The 23,113-nt window shown below is 41.2% G+C and overlaps 1 protein-coding gene across 1 annotated transcript in view; it reads left to right on the top strand.

The window, feature by feature from the left end:
* The window catches only part of G3BP2 (G3BP stress granule assembly factor 2), a 43,968-nt gene extending 28,589 nt beyond the window's left edge, over positions 1 to 15,379 (top strand). The window contains 10 exon segments of the mRNA XM_040327753.1: positions 3,321 to 3,422; positions 4,044 to 4,102; positions 4,104 to 4,144; positions 6,128 to 6,132; positions 6,594 to 6,674; positions 6,676 to 6,715; positions 8,444 to 8,473; positions 8,476 to 8,561; positions 12,579 to 12,649; positions 12,651 to 15,379. Of these exon segments, the coding sequence (XP_040183687.1) occupies positions 3,321 to 3,422; positions 4,044 to 4,102; positions 4,104 to 4,144; positions 6,128 to 6,132; positions 6,594 to 6,674; positions 6,676 to 6,715; positions 8,444 to 8,473; positions 8,476 to 8,561; positions 12,579 to 12,649; positions 12,651 to 12,837 (702 nt within the window). The 3' untranslated portion in view covers positions 12,838 to 15,379.
* The last annotated feature ends 7,734 nt before the right edge of the window (positions 15,380 to 23,113 follow it).

Below are 23,113 nucleotides of genomic sequence, written 5' to 3'. Positions count from 1 at the left end.
GCCATTGGCTGGCGACCGCTGTCAATCACATGCAGTGACGCGGCGTGCCGAGGGCTGAGTGATACAGTGAACGGCTATGGCCGCTCGCTGTATCACGGGAGCGAGCCTGCAAGGACTCATCGCCATGCGAGCTCTCTCGCATGAATGTAAAGGTTTGTTTATTTTCTAAATGGGTTAATTTAAAGCTAGTGCATTATTGGTTCACGTACCCTTTTCCTTTGATTTCCCTTCTAAAAAAAAATTTTTTCTGTCTGAATTTCTCACTTCCTGTTTCTCCTCCAGTAAGCTTGCCACCATCATCCGAGCCCTTCTGGCGGGGGGGTTAGTCAGCAGAACAGCTTACAGAGAAACAGGAAGTGAGAAATTCAGACAACCAAAGAATATATTTTTTTTTAGAAGGGAAATCAAAGGAAAATGTAAGTGAACAAACAAAACAAACCTTTACAACCCCTTTTAAGCAGTTAGAGCAACAGTTTTAATTGTACATTCAAGGACACGGTAATTTCATATGTAATATGATAGTTTTTGTTGCCACCTTCAGGTCATTGGACAGGAAATCGGGAGAACTGTACCAGTTGCAGGGCAGAGTTTTTTTTTTTTTCTGATGACAGTGTATCAGTACTCCATTATTGGCTTAACAATCTCAGTTTAAAAGGAGAGGGACCACTGGCCGAAATTGGCAGGACTAAGGCTGGATTCACACCTATGCAGTTTTAGTGCTTTTTGCATTTTGCAGATTTGCACTACAGTCATATAACATGGTTTTCTATGGAACACGTTCTGCAGGTGCAAATCTGCAAAAAGCACTAAAACTGCATAGGTATGATCCAGCCTTTGGTGGAATTTGAGGTTACCAGAAAAAGTGTCTATTTCAGCACTCGTACACTCCTTTTTAAAGGATGAACAGGCTAGGCTTACTCTAAAATGGTGCTCATTCCACCAAATAGTATTGTAATACAGGGCATTTTCACCCCATTCCTGCCCAGGCCAATTTTCAGCGCGGTTGCACTTTGAATGACAACTGCGCGGTCATGCTACACTGTACCAAAATTACATTTTTATTGTCCCCCCCCCCCCCCCCCCCCCCCCCCCCTGACAAATGGCTTTCTTTTAGTGGTATTATCACTTCTGCGTTCTTTATTTTTTGCGCTATAAAGAGTGACAAATTTGAAAACCATTTTTTACTTTTTGCTACAATATCCCAATTTTTTATTTTTCTTAAAACCATTTTTTTCCTGCAGTTTATTCGGATATGTATTCTAGTACATATTTTGGTAAAAATAAAATGCAATAAGCGTGTATTTATTGGTTGGCGCAAAATTTAGTGTCAACGGGGTGGGGGGGGGGGGGGGGGGTGGATAAAACTAGAAATGGCAGTCTGCAATTTTATATCGGGACTGTGACATTGCGGCGGACATATCGGACGCTTTTGACACTATTTTGGAACCATTCACATTTTATACAGTGATTAGTGCTATAAAAATGCACTGATTACTGTATAAATGTCACGGGCAGGGGTTGACACTAGGGGGCGATCAAGGGGTTAACTGTTGCCTAGGGAGTAATTCTAACTGTAGGGGGAGGGGACTCACAAGGGGAGGAGACAATCAGTGTTCCTCTGTACTGGGAACACGCCATCGGTCTCCTCTCACCTGATAAGGCAATCCACGGTCCTGCTATGTTATCGGGCAATCGTGGGCGGACATCGCAGCCGCCAGGCACGCGTATCGGCTCCCGAGTGATGCGGCACAGCCCCTAGACTACCGGGAAGCCCAAGACGTCATATGACGCCTGCCCAGGATGGGAGGATCCCTCCTGCGGATATCGTATGTCTATGGGTGGGAAGGAAGTGGTTAACACTACCCTAAGCAGAGCTTCCCCTTTTGGGTGGGGCTCCACTTTAAGATTTTGATATTGCATGTAGGATTAGTTTAATTCAAAGTATTGACCTAGCGATGTTTGCATTTGTAGGGCACACATCCCCTCTTCCCAAAATACCTAGCTGAAGGTAAATAACCATTGTTGGTGGTTCAGCTCCAAATACTGGTTTTGTTTGTGGTAGCCTGTGCTAGTTGGTCTGCATCGTTGGAGTCCTTTTAGTTTATCTACCATTAAATTGCCCTGTTCTTACATTTTTACCAGTTAGTACTGCAAAGGCATATCATATTGGTGCCCCCCCCCCCAATTAGTTTTTTACATTGAAGCTTATTAATTCGGAGGCTGTGTTGGCTTTTTATGTTTTATGTCTTATATTTTCCCTTTTTATTTTGATATGGTGATCAGCAGAAATGTGTTCAGACAGTCCATTGACTGACAGGGGTGCTTACAATGGTCAGCTTGTATCCATTTATGTAAATCCTAAATTTAAAAAAAAATAAAAACCTGTTGCTGTAGCTGCTTAAAGGGGTTTTCCACCCATTTTTTAAGTTTATTAAAAGTCAGCAGCTATAAAAAGTGTAGCTGCTGGCTTTTAATAAACTGACACTTACCTACTCCACGGCTCGAGCGACGCGCCGGCCGGGCTCTGCTTCCACGGCGGAAGGAGGAAGTGGGACAGGAAGTCCCTTCTCCTGAAGCCCCCCCCCCCCCCCCCCCCCCCAAAAAAAAAAATTACATGCCAAATGTGGCATGTAAGGGGGCGAGGAGTGGGTTAAGAGGAAGTTTAAATTTTTAGGTGGAACTCCTCTTTAAAGTGTTAGCTGGTATTTGGCAGTATTATCTACAAAATCTGCTAATGCATCGAACACTACAGACTTCCCAGATTTGACAGTGCTTCTGTCTTGGTAGCGCCTCCTTGCCTCCAGCAAAGTAGAGACACCAATACCGGAAGTGTTGCTAGTTGCACTGCTGGGTGAAAATGATTGCAGCTAACCAATAATGTATTACATTTTTGCTTTTAATACTGCTTTACCTTGGTACTGTAGACAAAATGTATCAATTCTTCTAGTCCCATCTTAAGATCTAACACACCTGGCTGACAGCACTGCTGGATCCTGATCTCACTTGTAAGGGTAGTAAGCATGATTAGTTTTAAAGTAATATATGCTTTCCTTACCCAGTTAGATTACTGTTGTGACAGTGGGCTAGTATAAAAAGCATGTCTGATGTAATCACAATTGTTTTTATTTATTTTTTTCATAGTATGTGATTTGATTATTTATTTTTTTATTCTGCCTATACTGCTTTTAAGTTTTTAAACTGACTAATATAAGGTTAAAGTCAAACCACCAAATAAGACTGGTGTTTATTTTAGATGATGCAGGTGTTTTTCAGTTTAGCAGAATGGAGCAATTGGTAAGTTTCCTTTGTATTTCCTTTAGGCTTTCTCTTGGGCATCAGTGACAAGTAAAAACCTGCCTCCAAGTGGTACTGTACCATCTTCAGGAATTCCTCCCCATGTTATAAAAGCTCCTGCTTCACAGGTAGTTAAGTTTCTGAGGCTATGTGTTTTTTCTAGTACTTTTTTTTTTTTTTAGTTTGTCCCCCCCCCCCCCCCCCCCCCCCCCCCCCCACCAAGCATGTACATTTTATGTTAAAAATCTTTCAGGATGCCATTACACATACTTTTCACCACTTAGCCTTACCAATGCTTCATAAATTGTCCCCAACTCTGGCCAAACTGCAAATTTTTTCAAAAGGGGAGGGGGGGGGGGGAACCTTTCACATTTTACAAAAGCAAAGTTTTGTGTGCTTTGCAATTTTTTAATTTGTTTCAGTTTATTAAATTTGGGGTTAACAGGAGGAGGAAACCTGTCAATGACTGACAAGTCTTTCCTCCTATCCTTGAGTGTTCTCTTTAGTGTTGTGCAGAAAAGACACTGCAAGATGTCAGACTCCACACAGCCCTGTAAAAAGCAGGTGCCGTGTGGAGTAATTAGCGGAAAGCAGATACTGCTGTTAAAAATAGGTCCTTGAAATCTAATTGTACAACTACATGGTATAGGCAAGAAAAGCACATAACCTTCAAATACATAAATACTATAATAAAATGTGATTTTTCTTAGCGTGGCTTGTACAGTTGACTTTACTTTTTTGTATTGCAGTCAAGAACTGAAAGTAAACCGGACAGTCAAGTTCAGCTTTCTCGTACTCGTGAGCAGCGTCACGAGACGCCCTACTTTTCAGCCGAGGAGGGGACCACCAGGTAAAAAAAAAAACACAAACCTATTGTTGCTTTTTATGTTAGGTTTTTATACTAATAGGCTGGTCACAGCTACTGTGTATTGTAACCACAAAATGCAGTGATTCTCTGCAGGAACTGTCGTGTCATGGTTGGACAATCTGCAAAGTCCTTAAACCCCTTCCCGCTCACTTCCCGCTCTTCTTTTTTTTTTTTTTTTTTTTTTTTTTTAAGGGCTTGGGACTCCATTGATAGCCAGTCCAGCTGGCTATCAATATTTTACCCAAGATGGAGAGCTGGCTTTGTGCATGCTCTTGGCACATACATTTTTGGCTGTCATCGGCGCATCATTCACACAGGGGTACAATACCATGCGGGAAACATGGTCCTGTATGGGCGTGTGTGTGGCCCTATGTGCAGCATGTGGGCATTTGAAGTCCCCCTTTTTACTGCTGCACATGTGTTGAGCAGTCATAAGGGTTAACCATTAGGACAGCTGTGTGTGGGTTCCCCCCCCCCCTCTTCTCTTGTATGTAAAACATGTGCTTGACTCTGGTGGCCGTTTATTTAATAAAGCCACCACTTCACTACTATTCCAGCCTGTACATCGCTGTAGAGACCTCACAGCATGAGAATCAAGCTGGGGGTCTAGGTTATTCACACACAAGGAAGTGTGTGAGTAATCGCAGAGGTCAAGGAAGCAGTGAAGTGCCCGCTTTTGAGATAACAGGCTGCTGGAATATAAGTATGTGCAGTTTTCTTTTTCTGCAGGTATGTTTTACAGTCAATTGACCTTGTGCTGACAGGCCTTACCCCATAAAAGATGTACAGCAAACCTCAGATGCTGGACTGGCAGCTGATCGTGGTAGTATTGTACATACATTTTTACCACCTACAGTGTAATGGAAAAGTTGCCTGTCACCTAGTAATGGTAAACTCCATCAGTGGGCCAAGCTAGCCTGCAGATTTACAAGTAGAAGATTGTATAACCGAAGGTCTATCGATAAACTAAAAACCTAGCACATCATCAAAATCTTATACCAAAACTTGATTAACCTCATCCTGCCGCCTCACGCTAGGCTTATTATACCATGGTTAAGTGGGAGCACTATTATTCTAGGTGGACCATCATATGATGCCCTTCTGCGCGCCCTAGGGGTTGTGCTGGTGATCTGTGTCACCACACACAGCAGAACACAGATCATTATACCTGGCTGGCCCTGGTACCATGTGATCGATGTGACCAATCGCAGTGATCACATTTTCAAGTTTTACACAATGGCTTTCGCTTATAGCTTTCGCTATTCATTGTGTACAGTTGTGATCTGTGATTGGCCACAGTGGTTACATAGTACAGGGCCATCGTATTCTACCTTGTTAATTTTTTTTTTTTTTTTTTTTCTAAGCGTATATTAATTTGCGCAAAAGTTGGTGTCTACAAACTATGGTCTGTGTGTGTGTGTGTGTATATTAGTGTTTTGTTTTTTTTCTAGTAATGGCGATCAGCGACTTAAGCTGGTTTGCTACTGTGCATGTGCAAGTCTCACAGGGCTTGGGGAATGGCCAGCTTGTTTTCTGGGAGATGCAGGTCCCAGAAAGCCGCGGGAGTGAAGGGGGGGTGCTCGCTACAGAAATGGGACATGATGGTCCTGCACCGTGGCTGAGATTGGACGTAAGAAAAAAATAAAATTATAGCTCGATATCCAAAAATGAGGGGTGGTCTTTAGTTATAAGACCACCTTGTAAAAGTGGGTGGAACTAGGATCAAAGGGTTAAATGTTTTCCAAGGGTGTGCTTGCTAACTGTGGGGAGTGTTTGTACTGTTGGAAGGAAGAGATCAGTGTTCCTGCTTGGAATAAAACAGGATCGCTACCTCCCCTTTTCACAGAATGGTGATCTGCTTTGTTTACATAGGCAGGCCGCTGTTGTGTATCGAACGATCGGCGGGTCCTGGAGGACATCGCGTCTTCTGGGCTTGCTCATTGGCTCTAGCTGTGTCAATCGCAGCAGGAGTGGGTGAGCCGTGCGTGCCCAAACAGGAAGTGCGTGCACACACATGTACGTTAATTGGACTCCGTCACGCTATACCTTACTAGATTGTCAGGTCAAACAGCGTTTTTCAACGGGACTTTCCTTGTCTTTTCTCGTCAGTGCTTTTTTCCTTTTTTATTACCTGTATTTAAACATATCCACATAGCATACATTTGTTACAAACTCTTGAAGCTATAAAACGTTTAAAATATGAATTCACATATATTGACGCAACAGTCGCACCAGATGTAACTATATATCAGCCACAATGTTGCAGCCGGAGTACTCCGATCAGGCTCACTGGAGATTTTATACCAGATTTTCAGATCAAACATAGTATTTTGCATACTGTTTGCTAAGGCTCGTGGAAAGGGCTAGTTGGACACTGTTTTTGTTTTTTTGTTTAATGAACTGTGTTTTGTACAATACCAGGCCCGTGGAGGAAACTGATCAAGGGGAAACTGATAACCGCCGCATGTTCCGATATCCTGACAGCCACCAACTTTTTGTTGGTAACCTACCACCATGATATTGATTAGAGTGAATTAAAGGAATTTTTCATGATTAAGTATACATTTCAGCTTGCTGTATTTGGGTTTGAGAAATAGAAAAGCCCCAGTGTCCAAGTCTTATGAGCACACAAGTATGGTATGATTGTGTTAGATCAGTTTATGGTAACTGTTCAGCAAAGCCATAGGGAAGTAATGCCTTTGTAAACCTTCATGAAGATATTACATCAAAGTATTTTGATGTGGTAGACTCTTTAATGTGTGGTGTGAAATCGTGGCAAATAGATAATTGTGCCCTTAGTGCTTTGGATTGAGCCAAGTACACACAATAAAGTATATGCTCTGCTCATATATCATGTGAGGATTACTACCACTTCAGCCTCCAAAAAGGTTTTACCCACTCCCTGACCAGGCCATTTTTTGTGATACAGCGCTGCGATGCTTCACTGACGCTGTACCCCAATTTCCCCCCCCCCCCCCCCCCCCACTACACACAAATAGCGCTTGGTATTTGTTCACCTTTTGCAGTTTTTATTTTTGCGCTATAAACAAAAAGCAGACATTTTGAATTAATATTTTGGGACGAAACAACTAATCGATTATGAAAATGGTAATCGATTGGCCAGTAACATAATGGGGCTGAAAATAGCCCTCTATAGTACAAAGAGAAAATCTCTACTGTAAATATTACTTTCACTGTCACACAGTAAAAAATTAACCCCTTACAGCATCGATTATTTGCTCTTTGTACTAATGCTAGTTTTTTTTAACCCCATTATGTTACTAAACATCTCAGGCCTGGGTCACACCTCTGTTTTCTGGTGTTTTTTGCAGAAACACACTACAGTTCATTTACATGGTTTCCTATGGGACACGTTCACATGCATGATTTTTTCAGCTGCTGTGTATTTGGAAAGGGCAAGGACTTTTTTTTTATTTATTTTTTTAAAGCACAACTTTACTATATAGTTTTTTTGGTTCAATATACTAAAATGAAGAAGCCACAGAAAAGCATATAATGCATTTTTGCAGCAACTTGTTTTTTTTTAATCTGCCCAACAACAAATTGGCCCAAAAATGTGTAAAAACAAAAAATGCCGCAATTTTTTTTTTTTTTCTAAGGTTATCGAAACAATGGGCCAACTAATCTATTGTGAAAATCGTTAGTTGCAGCTCTAACAATATTACTTACTTTCTGCTATAAAGCATTCCCAATAAAAAAAAAAAAAAATTAAACAATTTCCATCTGTTTAGGCCAATATGTATTCACATATTTTTGGTAAAAAAAAAACAAAAACAAACCCAATAAGCGTTTGATTTGTGCAAAAGTCATCACCTCTATAAACTATGGGACAGATTTATGTTTTTTTTTTTTTTTTGTATATTGTATACATGGCAGGAAAGGGGGTGTTGGGTTAACACTAGGTGTTAAGTGTGTCCTAGGGAGGTGCTTTCTGGGTGGGGGGGGGGCGTGTTACATTGGAGGAAAACAGATTGTGTCAGCTAAGCTGATCTTTTCCTCACTGACAGATGTGCAGATATGTAAACAAGGCACACTGCTCCTCCGTCTCCTGTAAATGAATCGGCAAATCACGGGCGCTGATTATCTCCGCTGTCCAATCACAATAGAAGTGGCGCTCTGGCAGCATGTGCACAAAATCGCATCTGTGCCCTGCCACAGTATATGTACGGTGGGCGCTCCAAAAGCGGTTAACGATGGGCAAACCCATGTTTATCTAAAGTTTAACAAGGTAGTATATATTTTTTTTTTTTCCCCCTGCAGATTATGGAAATGTAATGGAACTGCGGATTAATACAAAGGTGTTGGTGGAAAGCTTCCCAACTTTGGATTTGTTGTGTTTGACGATTCTGAACCTGTTCAGAGGATTTTGCTTGCAAAAGTAAGTTTTTTTTTTTTTAAACTGTAAACTTGAGATGCTTTTGCTGTTATCGTTTTCTATATGGAACAGAGTTTTAGGAGGCTGCCATTGTGGCATTTATTTAGGCTAATCTGACCAAATGGAAACGTTAATTATGATATACCTATGTATTTACTAGGGGTCGGCCGATATTGGCCATTTTGGAGAAATCGGGCCGATTATTCTCCAATTAGGCCGATATAGAACACTGAATGCAGTCACCGCACCTCTGCCTGCAGAGTGTGGGGAATCCTTCTCCCTACTCCACACTGTTAGCGCCTCGGTGTGTGAAACTGTAGGGAGAGAGAATTAAGTTGAATGTTGCGTTGGGCGGGACCAGGCTATCAAACACCTGCCAATGGGATCTGGGCGGGCCGCTACCAATCATTGGCTGGATAGCTGCTGGGTCCCGCCCACCTTCGAAATTGCGCTTAATGCTTCAGCTCTTCTCTCTCCATACAGTTTCACACATGCAGAGAGCAGTTTCACAGTTACACCATCGGCTGTGAACCCTGCCAGTGCCATCTGCCAATCAATGCCACCTGTCAGTGCCATTGGTGCCACGTTCCAGTGCCACCTGCCAAAAAATAAATAAAAAATCCGCCTAAAATATCGGCCGCAAAAATCGGCATCCTATATCGTGTTAAGACCTGCAGTGGTTATGGTCCTGCGGGCCTTCTTTCCGTCCCTCAAATTGCCGAGCATAAGTGATTATCGCTACCATAGGAGGTAGAGGGATAGTGGAGATGAATGCAGTTTCCAGGTTGATTCTTCCAATGGCTAGATATTCCCCCAAACATGAGCCAAGACTTCATGAAGGTTACCAGACATAGAATAGCTTTATATAAGAATACATAGGTGTATTCTTGTATACACCAAAAGGAATACTTGAAGTAATCGGATGAACAATGACAATCTCCTCGCACAACATCATACAATGGTTTTACTAACGAGTCCCCCCCCCCTTCAATAAACCCCTTAGGAGACAGACATCCTGTCTCCGATGTAATCCACGTGTGTTAATTACTGGTCATTTACCCAGACGAGGTGATTCAGAGTTAAGCTCTTCTCACCTGCTAAATAATAGAAATCACACGATGAACGCTTCTTGAGAGACAGACCAAGTTCATTTACATGACACTGCAGACGATATTATCACAGCAAGCTCTGCCTGGGAGATATTTGAGATCAGTTAAGGAATAAACCAATTATCTCCAGGCAGAGAGCCATCCCAAGTTTCCCAAAAGTTGGAACACCCCTTTCCACACAAGGTATCCCTACAATCACATATGCCCTGATAGCTCCGATCTGGGGGACCAACATATCCAAATTTCACCCAGATCGGTCCAGGGGTTCTTAAAAAACAAACAAACAGAACCTATGAGAAAATCCAGAATAAAGTCTATTTTCTTCACAATCGGCCACCCCAATTTCTAAATATCGCCATCGGCCAGAGCAAAACCCATATTGGTCGACCTCTAGTATTTACATGACTGGTGCATTGAAGTAAAATAAACCGTGCATAAGAAAAGTCAAATTATGGGACTTCCACTTATTTTTTAAGAAGGTAATAATAATGAAATTTTAACAGATGTGGTACAAAAAAAAAAATCATAGATGCTGTTGTCTGCATACATGCAAAGCAAATTCAGGATTTTAACTGCTGTAGCTCTGGAAAAGTGATCATCTACCTATCATAATTGCTAGGAAAAGAGCCGTTTGTGTCGGGCTGGAAACTAAAATCTAGTCTACCATGACCATTTCTGCACTGTATCTAACGTTCCTAATGTAACACGCTTTTAGTCTTAAGGTGGCTCCACTCCATTGGAGCAACAGAGACCCCTGGAATACAGCATAGTCAATCTGGGTAGCGGATAGTGTTGGATACGCTAGCAAATTTAGATGGGTTTGACAATCTAACAAAAGCCGAACTCCAGGTAACACTTTTTTAAAGTAGAGCTAAACTTCTTTTAGAGACGGTGAGTAGGCTTTTATTGCAGGAGACATACCTGTTCACTGACCTCTCCAGTGCTGTACACCAAGATGCACATATGCAGTTTAGCTTACAGCTGGTCTCTGAGTACTAGGATGACTAGCTCCTGCGAAGGAGTGATGTCTCGTGTTGGCCAATAAAGAGGAATTTTGGAGGATGAAGCTGCTGGTGAGGTATTAATGGATGGGTGAATAAATCGCCCTTTAGTTCTACTGTCGTTGCGTGACAAGTGTTTGGGGCTTTTTATTGTCTTCATTTTTTGGTTTTAAAGGTTTTGACATAATGAACACAAGCTTAGTATTTTTTTAGCACCCCTGTTGGTTTTAAATGGTTTGTCTCGACACATTAACACTTTTGCTGTACAGCTTGGTTAGTGGATCAGATGAAAATTAAGAAAATGCAGCTACCAAAAATGTGTTGGCATGACAGTTTATGGTCTCAACCACAGGCTCATGTAACAGAGCATATAGAAAAATTCAGAGAACGGCACCAATTATAATGAAAAACAATAAATTACAAGTGCAGCTCCAAAAATTTGTGAGTGACTAATACAGCTGTGAAAGAAAAATACAAAGGGCGCAACAAGTGTAAAAAAACAGCTGTGAAAGGATACAAAGGGCGCAACAAGTGTAAATAATGTCCATATAAACACCATGGATTAATAAATCAAAAGTTCAGATAATTGCATATGTAGAACTGGTAGCGAAATTTGCGGTGTTCCAGATTTAAGCTCCAACCACCGTGCTCTCAGAAAGTGCAACATGCATATTAAAGTGCTTCACCCAAAGTGACAATCTAAATGCGCTCACCAGATATAAACGGCCATAATTGACCTTCAGGCATATAAAGATTCTTTCAGGATCCTTCTTAATACAATCTCTCCTGAATAGGATCAATTCACAATAAATCAACACAGATGGCTCCTTGGTGAAAAAAACTGTGATTCAATCTGGAAAAATTCAAAACGGCTCCACTGCAATGAGCCCCAAAAATGGGGATAGTGTAATACCGTTTATTTTTAAAAGCTTTGCAGGGTAAAAACAGTGCATACAGGCAATTACACACAGCTATGAATGAAGGCAGCGGCTGGGTTTTTCACAGTGAGCGATATACACCCCGGCATGCATCTGAGCTGTTTAAAACTTACAAACACATCGCTACAGTGCGAAGGAATGCTGTGTCGAATCTCAGCACGCCTTCACACTGGAGCGATGTGTTTGTACGTTTTGAACAGCTCCGATGCATGCCGAGTGTATTTCTCTCACTGTGCAAAACCTGACCGCTGCCTTCATTCATGGTTGTGTCTGTTCTTGCCTGCATGCACTGGGTTTACCCTGCATAACTTTTACAAATAAAAACGATATTGCACTATCCCCGTTTTTGTGGCTCACTGCGGTGGAGCTGTTATGAATTTTTCTAGATTGGAACACTGTTTTTTCCTAAGGAGCCATCTGTGTTGGATTTATTGTGAATTGATCTTATTTGGGAGAGATTGTATTGAGAAGGATCCTGAAAGAATCTTTATATGCCTGAAGGTCAATTATGGCCGTTTATATCTGGTGAGCGCATTTTGATTGTCACTTTGGGTTGAAGCACTTTAATATGCATGTTGCACTTTCTGAGAGCACGGTGGTTGGAGCTTAAATCTGGAACACGGCAATTTCGCTACCAGTTCTACATTTGCAATTATTTGAACTTTTGATTTATTAATCTATTGGTGTTTATATGGACATTATTTACACTTGTTGTGCCCTTTGTTGTCCTCCTTTCATGTGACAGAGCGACAACACAGAACCACAACTGAGAAAAAAATGTAATCTACTGTAACAGGAAGTAACCCTTCTTGGTAGGGTCACCACAGATATTTATAGTAAAAGCTGCAGGTTCAAAAAGGTTGGAAACTGCTTTTTACCTTTGCTCTAAGATCTGGGTGTGTTAGTGCTGTGGATAGCTTCAAATGCTCCTGATACTAAATAAATTAACTTGTGCTTTCCTTTGAATTTCAGCCAATTATGTTCCGTGGTGAAGTCCGCCTTAATGTGGAGGAGAAGAAAACCAGAGCAGCCCGTGAAAGGAATTCGTGGCGGTGATGACCGCAGGGATATACGCCGTGGTGCTGGGGGACCCCGTGGTATCATTGGAGGTGGAATGATTCGGGATAGGGATGGAAGAGGCCCTCCTCCACGAGGCGGTATGGCACAAAAGCTGAGCACAGGAAGAGGATCCGCCTCTATGGAAAATCGCTTCACTAGTCAACGCCGCTGAAAATAAGTCATTAATCAAAGTAAAGCCTACAGTGGTACATTATTCGTGGTGTTTGCATTCTTGTTAATTTTAGCTTTCGAATGTGACACGGCTCCTTTTTTTTATTTTTTTTTCTTCCCCATAATTTCTTTGTGAAGACATCCTTTGTTTGCAGTTTCAATTGAGGTGATTTTTTCTTTTTTTTTTTTTTTTCTTTTGCTGGTTTTCAGCAGTATTTAAGATGTTAATTTTACACCCCGAATTAAATTGGAAGGATTGAGATGGCCATTAGTACTGCAAGTGATTATGTGGACATTGGAGGCTCATGTCTAGTAGAGTTCGGTATTCAAGTATTATCGTTTCTTCACTGGAAACAAAAATAGTGCAATGTTGCCTCCTGTATTTTTTATTTTTTTTTTTATTCTGAAAATACCTTTTTGCATAAAGAAACTAATGGTTAAGCTCTTGTCAAATGCACGAGCGATATCCTCTTAACACACAGTTGTAGGAACCCAGATTTGGAAATTGGTGTGTTGTACCACAAACTCCTTGGTGCAAATCCTATCAATAAGTTGTTTCTCTGGAACTAATTTAAATCTGAACATTTTTTCGAATTGGTCTGAACATATTCCAGTTCTTTTGAAGGGGATGATCTGCAGTGATCTGTTTCATACATGAAGAATTTTTGCACTTGCATATCCAAGATACCCACGTGACAGGCTGCTCGTCCAATATTCTCCTGCCAAACCTTTCCCTTTTTCCAGCTTTGTACAGAAAACAACAAAATGACAAATTGTACTCAACTGTATTTAGTTTTCTGGTAATGTAATACGCATGATGGTGCCTTCTATAAATTCATCATTCCAGTCTTGCTGGTGATTTTGTACAGTGAATGAATCCTGTGCTGCAAAGCCAAACTGCTTCTGTACATTCAAGAACCATTGAAAAGCCTGCCTAACCAAACTGCAGTATCTGTACATTAGTAGATTTTATTTTTATTTAGTATGATTTTTGCTTTGGTCCACCTCTAACCACAGTTGGTATCTGTTTACCAATGTTGGGAGCTACAGTATGTGGAAAGGGCTAATGGTCATGTCTTTGTATGCTGAGCCCTAGCTGTAACTCTTGAAAGGGTATATAAAGTGAATAATCTAGGTGCCCTGCAAATGTCAAGTTGCACAATTGTTAACCTGTTCATGTCCCTTAAACCTGGAAGAAGAGGATGTTCTTCAGTGCTCCTAGAAGTGGCCAACAGCTGTAAGTGTATGCACTTTACAATCTCATACAGGGTTAATTCCTTGGCTAGTTTTTCCCTTTTTGGCACAAGTACTTGGAAAACTGCCCCAAGCCTAAGAAGTTTGTATTTCCCTTTCACACCTGTAAATTCATGTGATTTTCTCCAAATGGAACTTTGGAAATTACTATCTTGAATCCCCCACCTGCTTTTGAAGAGAACATTCCAGTAATCTACAAATGTAGCAGAAGATACTGACCGCCTTGTGTAGTGATCATTGATGCTCTGCAGGAGAAAGTGTGGACACTTAAAGCTGCCTCTGAAGTGCAGGAACCTTGTTCCTTTTGAAGTCCATATGTTTAACAATGCACATGGCGAAACATGCTGCTTTTGACTTATGCAACTGTTTGCTGAGCCTCCTCTGAAACTAATGATTGTGCACAAAAGTATTTTCCCTCCAGTCAGCTAGGCTAAATTTAGACTCTTGGGATATGTTTTTTTTTTTCCTTTTATTTTTTCTGTTTTTTTTGTTTTGTTTTTTTGTCACTTGAGACGGTCTTCTGTTTTTGATAGCAAGTCTTGCACTATTTCATACATTTCTGGGACACAGATTTCTCATGGTTATAATTTTATATATACATATATATATTTTGTGTTATAAAAGTTTTACATTTGCAATCTGTTACCTGGAAGTATTGTACTTGAATTCCCTACTATAACAGCTAAACTTTGGACTGGTTTTTAACGTCATTACAATCTCTAAATGGGAAGTTTGCCAGCAGTTCTGTTCCTTTTTTTTATTTTTGTTTTCCTGTTAATGTTGAACTCCTATTCCAACCTGAACTGTGTAACGGCAAACTGAATTGGGACTAAATCAAGTGTAACATACCACACTAGAGGAGCATCAGAGCCATTAAGCTTTCAAGTCTGCTTCATGTCTGAATACCTTGAATAAACATACATCTGAGATGTTTACTTGGTGATTGTTCACCTACTTTACTGTGTACATTTAAGTGTTATCGTCTAAACTTTCAGTAAATGTACCTCATCCAACATGGCTGCAGTTTTCCTTTTCATTATTGTGTTGGGCAGAGAATTTGTTGTAGTATCTTCTCATTGCACTTCTGTTTCAGCACAATTGGCGTACTATTACCTAGCTGTAGAAGACAGTGGTGAATGATTTGCCATCTTAATTGCTGTAATGTGTTTAACATTATGCCAGTAGAAGCTAGTTTTTTTCTTTTTTTTTAAGCATATTTTTTCTTTTTGTTTCCATATTTTGAATGTGTTGAAACCAAAACCTTCAACAATAAACTACTGATATCTACAGCAGTGGCTGATTTCCATACTTCGTTTCAAGGCCTTTAAGTTTTGTGTGTATGAGGGTATATGTATATGTGTATGTATGTATGTATGTATGTATGTATGTATGTATGTATGTATGTATGTATGTATGTATATATATATATATATATATATATATATATATATATATATATATATATATATATATATATATATATATATATATATATATATATAGTAATTTACATTGGCAAACCTTGTACGCATGTTCTCTGTGCTTGCAATAAAATGTTTACAACACACCAAGGTAGCAATCGGTCATCCTAGATCAGCTCAAATTGCACTTGCACGTCTCCCTCTGGTTTAGTTGTCTGCCTGTCAATTCTTTACCCAATTTATCTCCCCTCTAAGTTTCTTTAGTGAGTGGAAGATAACGGTCTGTACCATTCAAACACTATGGCTGTGTGGATTCCCTTTCAAATTGAGTCCCATAGTAATTCCAATCTTAAGGACCATGGTTTTGGACTGGTGTGTCAAAACAAGTATAGGTGTGATGGTCAGGTATCCAAAATCATTTTTAGTACATTACAGGACTTCTCTCCAGCGGGAGCGACCATAGATGGATCAAAATTTGTCTGGTCCCTGCTGAACATTCAATTTTGGATCCATCTACTGTACACTCAGGGTTGTCCAATCCTTCGTTGTTCAACCCTCCGGTCCCAGCAGCAGCTGCCGTTAATATTTTTAGGGATCTTTGTTCTTAAAGATCTAGCTGAAATACCTGTAAAACGTGCACACCGCCAGCCTGTAGCTAATACTGGTTTGAAGTCTGTGTTGTAATAAAGACTTGGTAATCCGTCCAGCAGATAAAGGTGGTGGCATAGTTGTTTTAGACAAATCCGATTATGAAAAAAAAATGTTCAGGATTCTAAATGAAACTGATACCTATCAATTATTATCATGTAACCCTACTTCTCGTTTAAAAACAGAACTTCAGACTTTGGTCAATAGCGGTTTCAGTCGAGACATTTTAAACGGAGAGCTTTTTTAATTCCCACTGTTCCCAGGATACCCACAATATATTATCTACCGAACGTTCACAAGGACCCTGTCTATCCACCATAGTTAGTTGAATTGACTCAATAACTTCCCGCGTGGGTCGATACATTGACCATTTTTTACAACCCCTTTTAAGGCAAATGCCTTCCTATTTAGGGGATACTGGTGCCACCATTGGGAAATTAGAACATGTGGTTATACGAGGTGATTACATTATGATGACGGCTGATGTTGCTTCATTATACACCTGTATACCCCATGATGTGGGGTTAGAGGTGGTCCATTATTTTTTGAATAAAGATCACAAGATCGCTCCATTTCAACGTGATTTTATTATGGAGTTGTTTGGAATTTGCCGCTGAGCTATTTTTGGTTCAATGATAATTTCTATCTTCAGTCATGTGGGGTTGCCATGGGGGCTAGATACGCCCCAAGTCTTGCCAATCTCTTTATGGCCAACTGGGAGGAGGATGTCGTCTACACCTACGGCACCAAATCGTTAGTGATGTGGGCTAGGTATATAGACGACATCCTCCTCCTCCTCCTCCTCCTCTGGGATGGCAGCATGGCCTCATTGGAGACTTTCATGAGTCACCTCAATGCCAATGATAGGGGTATCTCCCTTGCGTATACGGCGAGTCAGGAGAAGATAGTTTTTGGATTTGGAGATCAGTATTGTTGACCACCAATTCCAAACCTTTTTCTAGAAAACTGACCGCAATGGGTTTATACCCAGTGACAGTTTCCATCATGGCTAAACTCAGTGCCTCGCAGTCAATTTTTGAGATTGCGTAGAAACTGCACGGATATAGAGACCTTTAATATCCAGGCAGGCATTCTCAAGCAGAGATTTATTGATGAGGGTTATGACCCTTGCAATGTTGAATATGATCTTAGAAGTAGACAGAAGCTCTTTGCTTGAGGTAAAACCTAAAAGGGCACAGGACGATCAGTTTAAGTGGGCTATGCTCACATCTTTCTCTACTCAATACAAACAGGTGAGAGCGATTATTAGTAAACATTGGGAAATTTTGAGAAATTACTGCATTTTGAGCACTGTTTTGCCCGATCAGGCCAAGGTCGTTTTTAGGGGTGCCCCTACTCTTCAGAGCAAAATAGCCCCAAATATTATTAATCCTCCCGTACGTCCTTCCTTTTTTTTTTTTTTTTTTTTTTTTTTTTTTACCAATTAGTGGGCTATCACCCTTGTAAAAAATGCACTGTTTGCAAATTCAACATCTCGGATAGAGGCAAAAGTTTAAAATTTAGATCAACCATTACGGGAAAAACATACCCTATTTAGCAGTTTTGCACTTGTAGTTCTAAGTATGTGGTGTACCTTACTACATGTCCGTGCGGCAAACAGTATGTAGGCCGCACTATTCAAGCCTTTTTGGTGAGAGTTTGAGAGCACATTGCTCTAATTTTCAGTGGGGACACCCATCATACTGTGCCTAGACACTACAGGTTACACCACAATAGGAACCCTGCTGGTGCGCAATTCCTGATTATAGATCTTTTTGTTCCGCCCTGGAGGGGTGGTCCTAAAACCAGAGGTGTGTCACAGCTCGAGACATTTTGGATTTATGAGCTGGGGTCTCACACACATCTGGATTAAACGTTGAGTGGGACATTAATAATTTTATTAACAAATCCTAGGGTAGATGTTTACGCCATATAATGGTGGGTATTTTATACACTCTTTACAGATTTCATCGGTTTTTAGTCATTGTCTCCTTTTTTATTTAAAAGAGGTAATATGTCACATGTATAGATGGACTTATTACAAAATCTTATTTGAATAACATGCACCTTTATACACCATTTATACATGTACTTCTATATGCCTTTTATAATGACAGATGCTTTTATTATCTGCCCTTTGTATTTTTTTATCAAATACATACCCCGACTGTAAGGTCGTCCTGCCAACTAGTGACCACAAGTGAGTAACAGTTTTGGGGTTTATATAATTAGGGCATTGGTTGGTATTTACAGTACAGACCAAAAGTTTGGACACACCTTCTCATTCAAAGAGTTAGATTCACACTGAAGGCATCAAAACTATGAATTAACACATGTGGAATTATACATAACAAAAAAGTGTGAAACAACTGAAAATATATTTCATATTCTAGGTTCTTCATAGTAGCCACCTTTTTGCTTTGATCACTGCTTGGCACACTCTTGGCATTCTCTTGATGAGCTTCAAGAGGTAGTCACCTGGCGCAGCACCACATCACTCTCCTTCTTGGTCAAATAGCCCTTACACAGCCTGGAGGTGTGTTTGGCGTCATTGTCCTGTTGAAAAATAAATGATGGTCCAACTAAACGCAGACCGGATGGATTAGCATGCCGCTGCAAGATGCTGTGGTAGCCATGCTGGTTCAGTATGCCTTCAATTTTGAATAAATCCCCAACAGTGTCACCAGCGAAGCACCATCACACCTCCTCCATGCTTCACGGTGGGAACCAGGCATGTAGAGTCCATCCGTTCACCTTTTCTGCGTCGCACTAAGACACGGGGGTTGGAACCAAAGTTTGGACTCATCAGACCAAAGCACAGATTTCCACTGGTCTAATGTCCATTCCTTGTGTTCTTTAGCCCAAACAAGTCTCTTCTGCTTGTTGCCTTTCTTTAGCAGTGGTTTCCTAGCAGATATTCTACCATGAAGGCCTGATTCACACAGTCTCCTCTTAACAGTTCTAGAGATGTGTCTGCTGCAAAAGGTGGCTACTTTGAAGAACCTAGAATATGAAATATATTTTCAGTTGGTTCACACTTTTTTGTTTATGTATAATTCCACATGTGTTAATTCATAGTTTTGATGCCTTCAGTGTGAATCTACAATTTTCATAGTCCTGAAAATAAAGAAAACTGTTTGAATGAGAAGGTGTGTCCAAACTTTTGGTCTGTACTGTATGTAATATCTATCTTTGGATATATTATCTTAAGATTTTTCCCTTTCTTAAATGTATTCCCTTTTTCAGGGTAATTTTGATAATTAAAATTTATTAATGTATGATTGATTTATTTAGTAATTCATATATTTATAATAAAGATTTATTATGTTTACTTTTGGTAAAATCCATTTAGTGGAACGTTACTTGGTTGCTCAGTAACCATGGCCTGGAGCATATATAAAGATATGTGTTATCATGGGTCACTGAACTCAATGTCCCTACATGACGCTTTGAGAAACGGATGCTGTGGGAAGCTCCTTACTTCCTGGTTAGGTCTTAGTTGGAGCGCGACGTGCCGCTTGTTGAAGATGTGCGGCTGACTGCACTCTCACGTGTACGTGCGGGGTACGTTGTCTTACTGTTGGTTTGAGTTAGAGCGGGCGCACTACTTCCAGGTGCGTCGTGACGACTGTGTTGGGTATCCCTGCGGGAGGACGTTGGCTCCCTGTTGGTTTTATTTGGAGCGTGGCGCACTACTTCCGGGTGCGCCGGGATGAAGTGCTGATTGCCACGCTCCCACGTGACACACCTGGTTCTCTAGCGATGACGTGCAGGGATTTGTAATGTTTGTCCCATGCCGTCAGGCATCGATATGAGGATGACATGAGCCAACAGCTTAATCTTCTACACAGGTTTTCTCCTGCTGCTATGTGTTCATGTTCTTTAAAATCATTCGGGGTGTGTATTATAAACACTCATTGCTGTTTTTTCTCAGACTGGCTTGAAGGGCAAGCCGGAAGCTTTGGGAAATAACCTGGAAGTGGTCACTTATTGGTTGAACACCCCCCAGGGATCTTCTTGCAAGGTCACATTGTGTATTTATTTGTGGAAGACAGCAGTGAGGGAACACCCCGGACACAAGGCTGCGAAACACATCGGGTACCCCACTGCTGCCGCTTTTTATCTGATCAGCGTATATTACATCTAATAATGTAAGTGTTCCTACTTGCATTCAATTTTATTCGTAATATAGTATCACTTTGTGCTTTTTCTCTTTTTTTCTTTTTACTCCTCTGGATACTCCTCATTTGGCTTTGTTTTTTGACTATTGTTGGGTCATTTCGATACATATATTCAACCATCCACTTTTGGGCACACCATTTGGAGTTTTGGAAGTTGTTTGTGAGATGCAACATTGACTGGTCTAATCCTATGTACATATCTACATCATGCTTGATTGACCCTCTCGAACGTATGTTCCGCAGGGTTCAATCTCTTCGGTAAGCCTCTCTTTAGTTCAGTGGTTCTCAACCTTGGGGTCGGGATCCCCTTGGGGGTCGAATGATGATTTGCCAGGGGTCACCGAATCCTGAGCTGTTCCTGATGCCTGCACCACTCTCCCAGTCTTTTTGCGGCCGCTCAGGAAGGCTGTCCCTGGAGCCCGCGGCCACCCACTCAGCCACTTCGCAGCTGCCCATTGAGTTCACGGCATGGCTGGGGGGGCAGAGACTAGATGTCAGCTGACTGGTGAGGAATGTGAAGTGGCAGGGGCTGGAGGACCCTATCCTGATTTCGGCATAGGTGTCACTGCTACGAGACACCACAAAGTTGGAGACACAGTGAGTAACACTGCCTATAAGTATAGTTGCCATTAAAAGTCCCCACTACAGTTCTCTGATCAGCAGATGACCTTGATCAAGAGCACCTAAGTTGGCTGATCCCAACTCCCCGCCATGCACTGCCACTGATCCCAACACCCCCCACCACCACCACCAAGGAGTAAACATAGAGAATACATGGAAGGAAGAGAAAAAATGGGGTAGAAGCAAAGAAAGGGAGAGAAAGGAAAAAGAAAGATGGCTAGAGAGAGAGTGGTGGGGTAGAGAAAACAAAAATGTAGGATAAATGTACCATAGAGGGGTTCAATACTGTACGAGTGGAAGGGACTTATGGAGCGCAAAATGTCCATGGGTTAGGGGCGCAAATTACTTGTCTTGGGTGCTGACAACCCATGGTATGAAAATAATTTTACTGTTAGGGGTCCCGACAACTTGGGAAATGTTATCAAGTGGTCACGGCACTAGAGGTTTGAGAACCACTGCTTTAGTTGGTGATGGCTTCTTTCTTTCTTGGTTTTTCACGTTTTGAAGTATTGGAGCACAACCACTCAATATTTACTTTGGATCATCACACCTTTATAAAGACTGTGTTTGCACGTTTTATATTACACGGATTCCCAGATTTATCATATGTACCAGTTATATAGTACATTCATCATTATTTGTAACTTAGCGCTACATTTATGTTTTTGTATGGTTTTTTTTTACCCAACACTGAACCCCCCGTTTATCTTTTCCACCACTGTAACCCCCTTCTCATCTGTTCCACCACTGTAACATCCCACCACCTGCTCATCTGCCCCCACACTGTACTGTGCACATCCTGTCTCTTCTCTGTACCCCCTGATGTTCTGCTCCACCTCTGTACCTCCCCTTCTCTTCTGCCCCACTAATGTACCTCCTTTCTCCCTTGCCCTGCCACTCTACCCCCTCTGCTATTCTGTCCACTCAGTGTAACCCCTTTTCTCATCTGTACCACTATACCCCCCCCCCCCCCGCTCATCTGTTCATCACTGAACCCCACACTCCTCTGTCCTAACACTGTAACACCCTGCTCATCTGCCACATCACTGTAACCCTCTTGCTCTTCTGTCCCACCACTGAACCCCCCCTTCTCATCTCTTACACCACTGTAACCCCTGCATGTCTGCCCCACCATCGTACGCTCCTGCTCTTCTGTTCCACTGCTAAAACCCCATCCCTGCTCATCTTCTCTACAACTGTACTTCCCTACTGATCTGCTCCACTGCTGTGCCCTTTTCTCATTTATGATATGCAGAGTGGTGCAAGGAAGCAGAGATGAGATGCATCTACCTGTCCTGGCACACTCTCTTCTCCACTGATCCACCTCTCGCATCCCACGTGCTTGTATGTGATGTCACATACAGTGTCTTGCAAAAGTATTTACCCCCTTGGCATTTTTTGTTGCCTCAACCTGGAATTAACATGGATTGTTTGAGGATTTGCATCATTTAATTTACAGAACATGCCCACAACTTTGAAGATTGTTTGCTGCACAATAAAAAAAAAATAGGACAGAAAAAGTCAATGTTTATAACTATTCATCTCCCAAAAGTCAATACTTTGTAGAGTCACCTTTTGCTGCTATCACAGCTCCAAGTCGCTTTGGATAAGTCTGTATGCGCTTTCCACATCTTACCACTGGGATTTTTGCCCATTCCTTCTTGCAAAACTGCTGCAGCAAGTTGGACTGTTTGCACTTGTGAACAGCAATCTTTAAAGGGTCACTAAAGGAATTTTTTTTTTTTTTTTAGCTAAATAGCTTCCTTTACCTTACTGCAGTCCTAGTTTCATGTCCTGATTGTTTGTTTTTGCTCTGATGTTGCTGTAATCCTTCTGTTCTGAACACTTCCTGGTTGTCTGTTTCCTGATGAAAAAAGTCATGGGAGCTTTCTCTCTGTGGTCACTAATCAAGGAGGTGTGATTACTGTGTGTCTAAAACCCCTCAACACCAATCAGTTTCGTTTTACAAACCATCACTGCCCTGTATTGACTCTGAGTCTCTGTACATCACAGAACCAGGAAAAATCATGCAACAACTAAACTGAAACTGTAGGTACGTTATATGATTTTTTTTATCTATTTTTAATCATTTTAAAAGGAATCAGTTAACCATTATGTCTCTATACCCTGTAAACATTCATTTCAGAAAAAA

This window comes from Rana temporaria, chromosome 1 (assembly GCF_905171775.1).
Source record: "Rana temporaria chromosome 1, aRanTem1.1, whole genome shotgun sequence".
Classification (NCBI taxonomy): domain Eukaryota; kingdom Metazoa; phylum Chordata; class Amphibia; order Anura; family Ranidae; genus Rana; species Rana temporaria.
The sequence above is the reverse complement of the archived record's forward strand: the minus strand, read 5'-3'. Positions and strand labels throughout refer to the sequence as shown.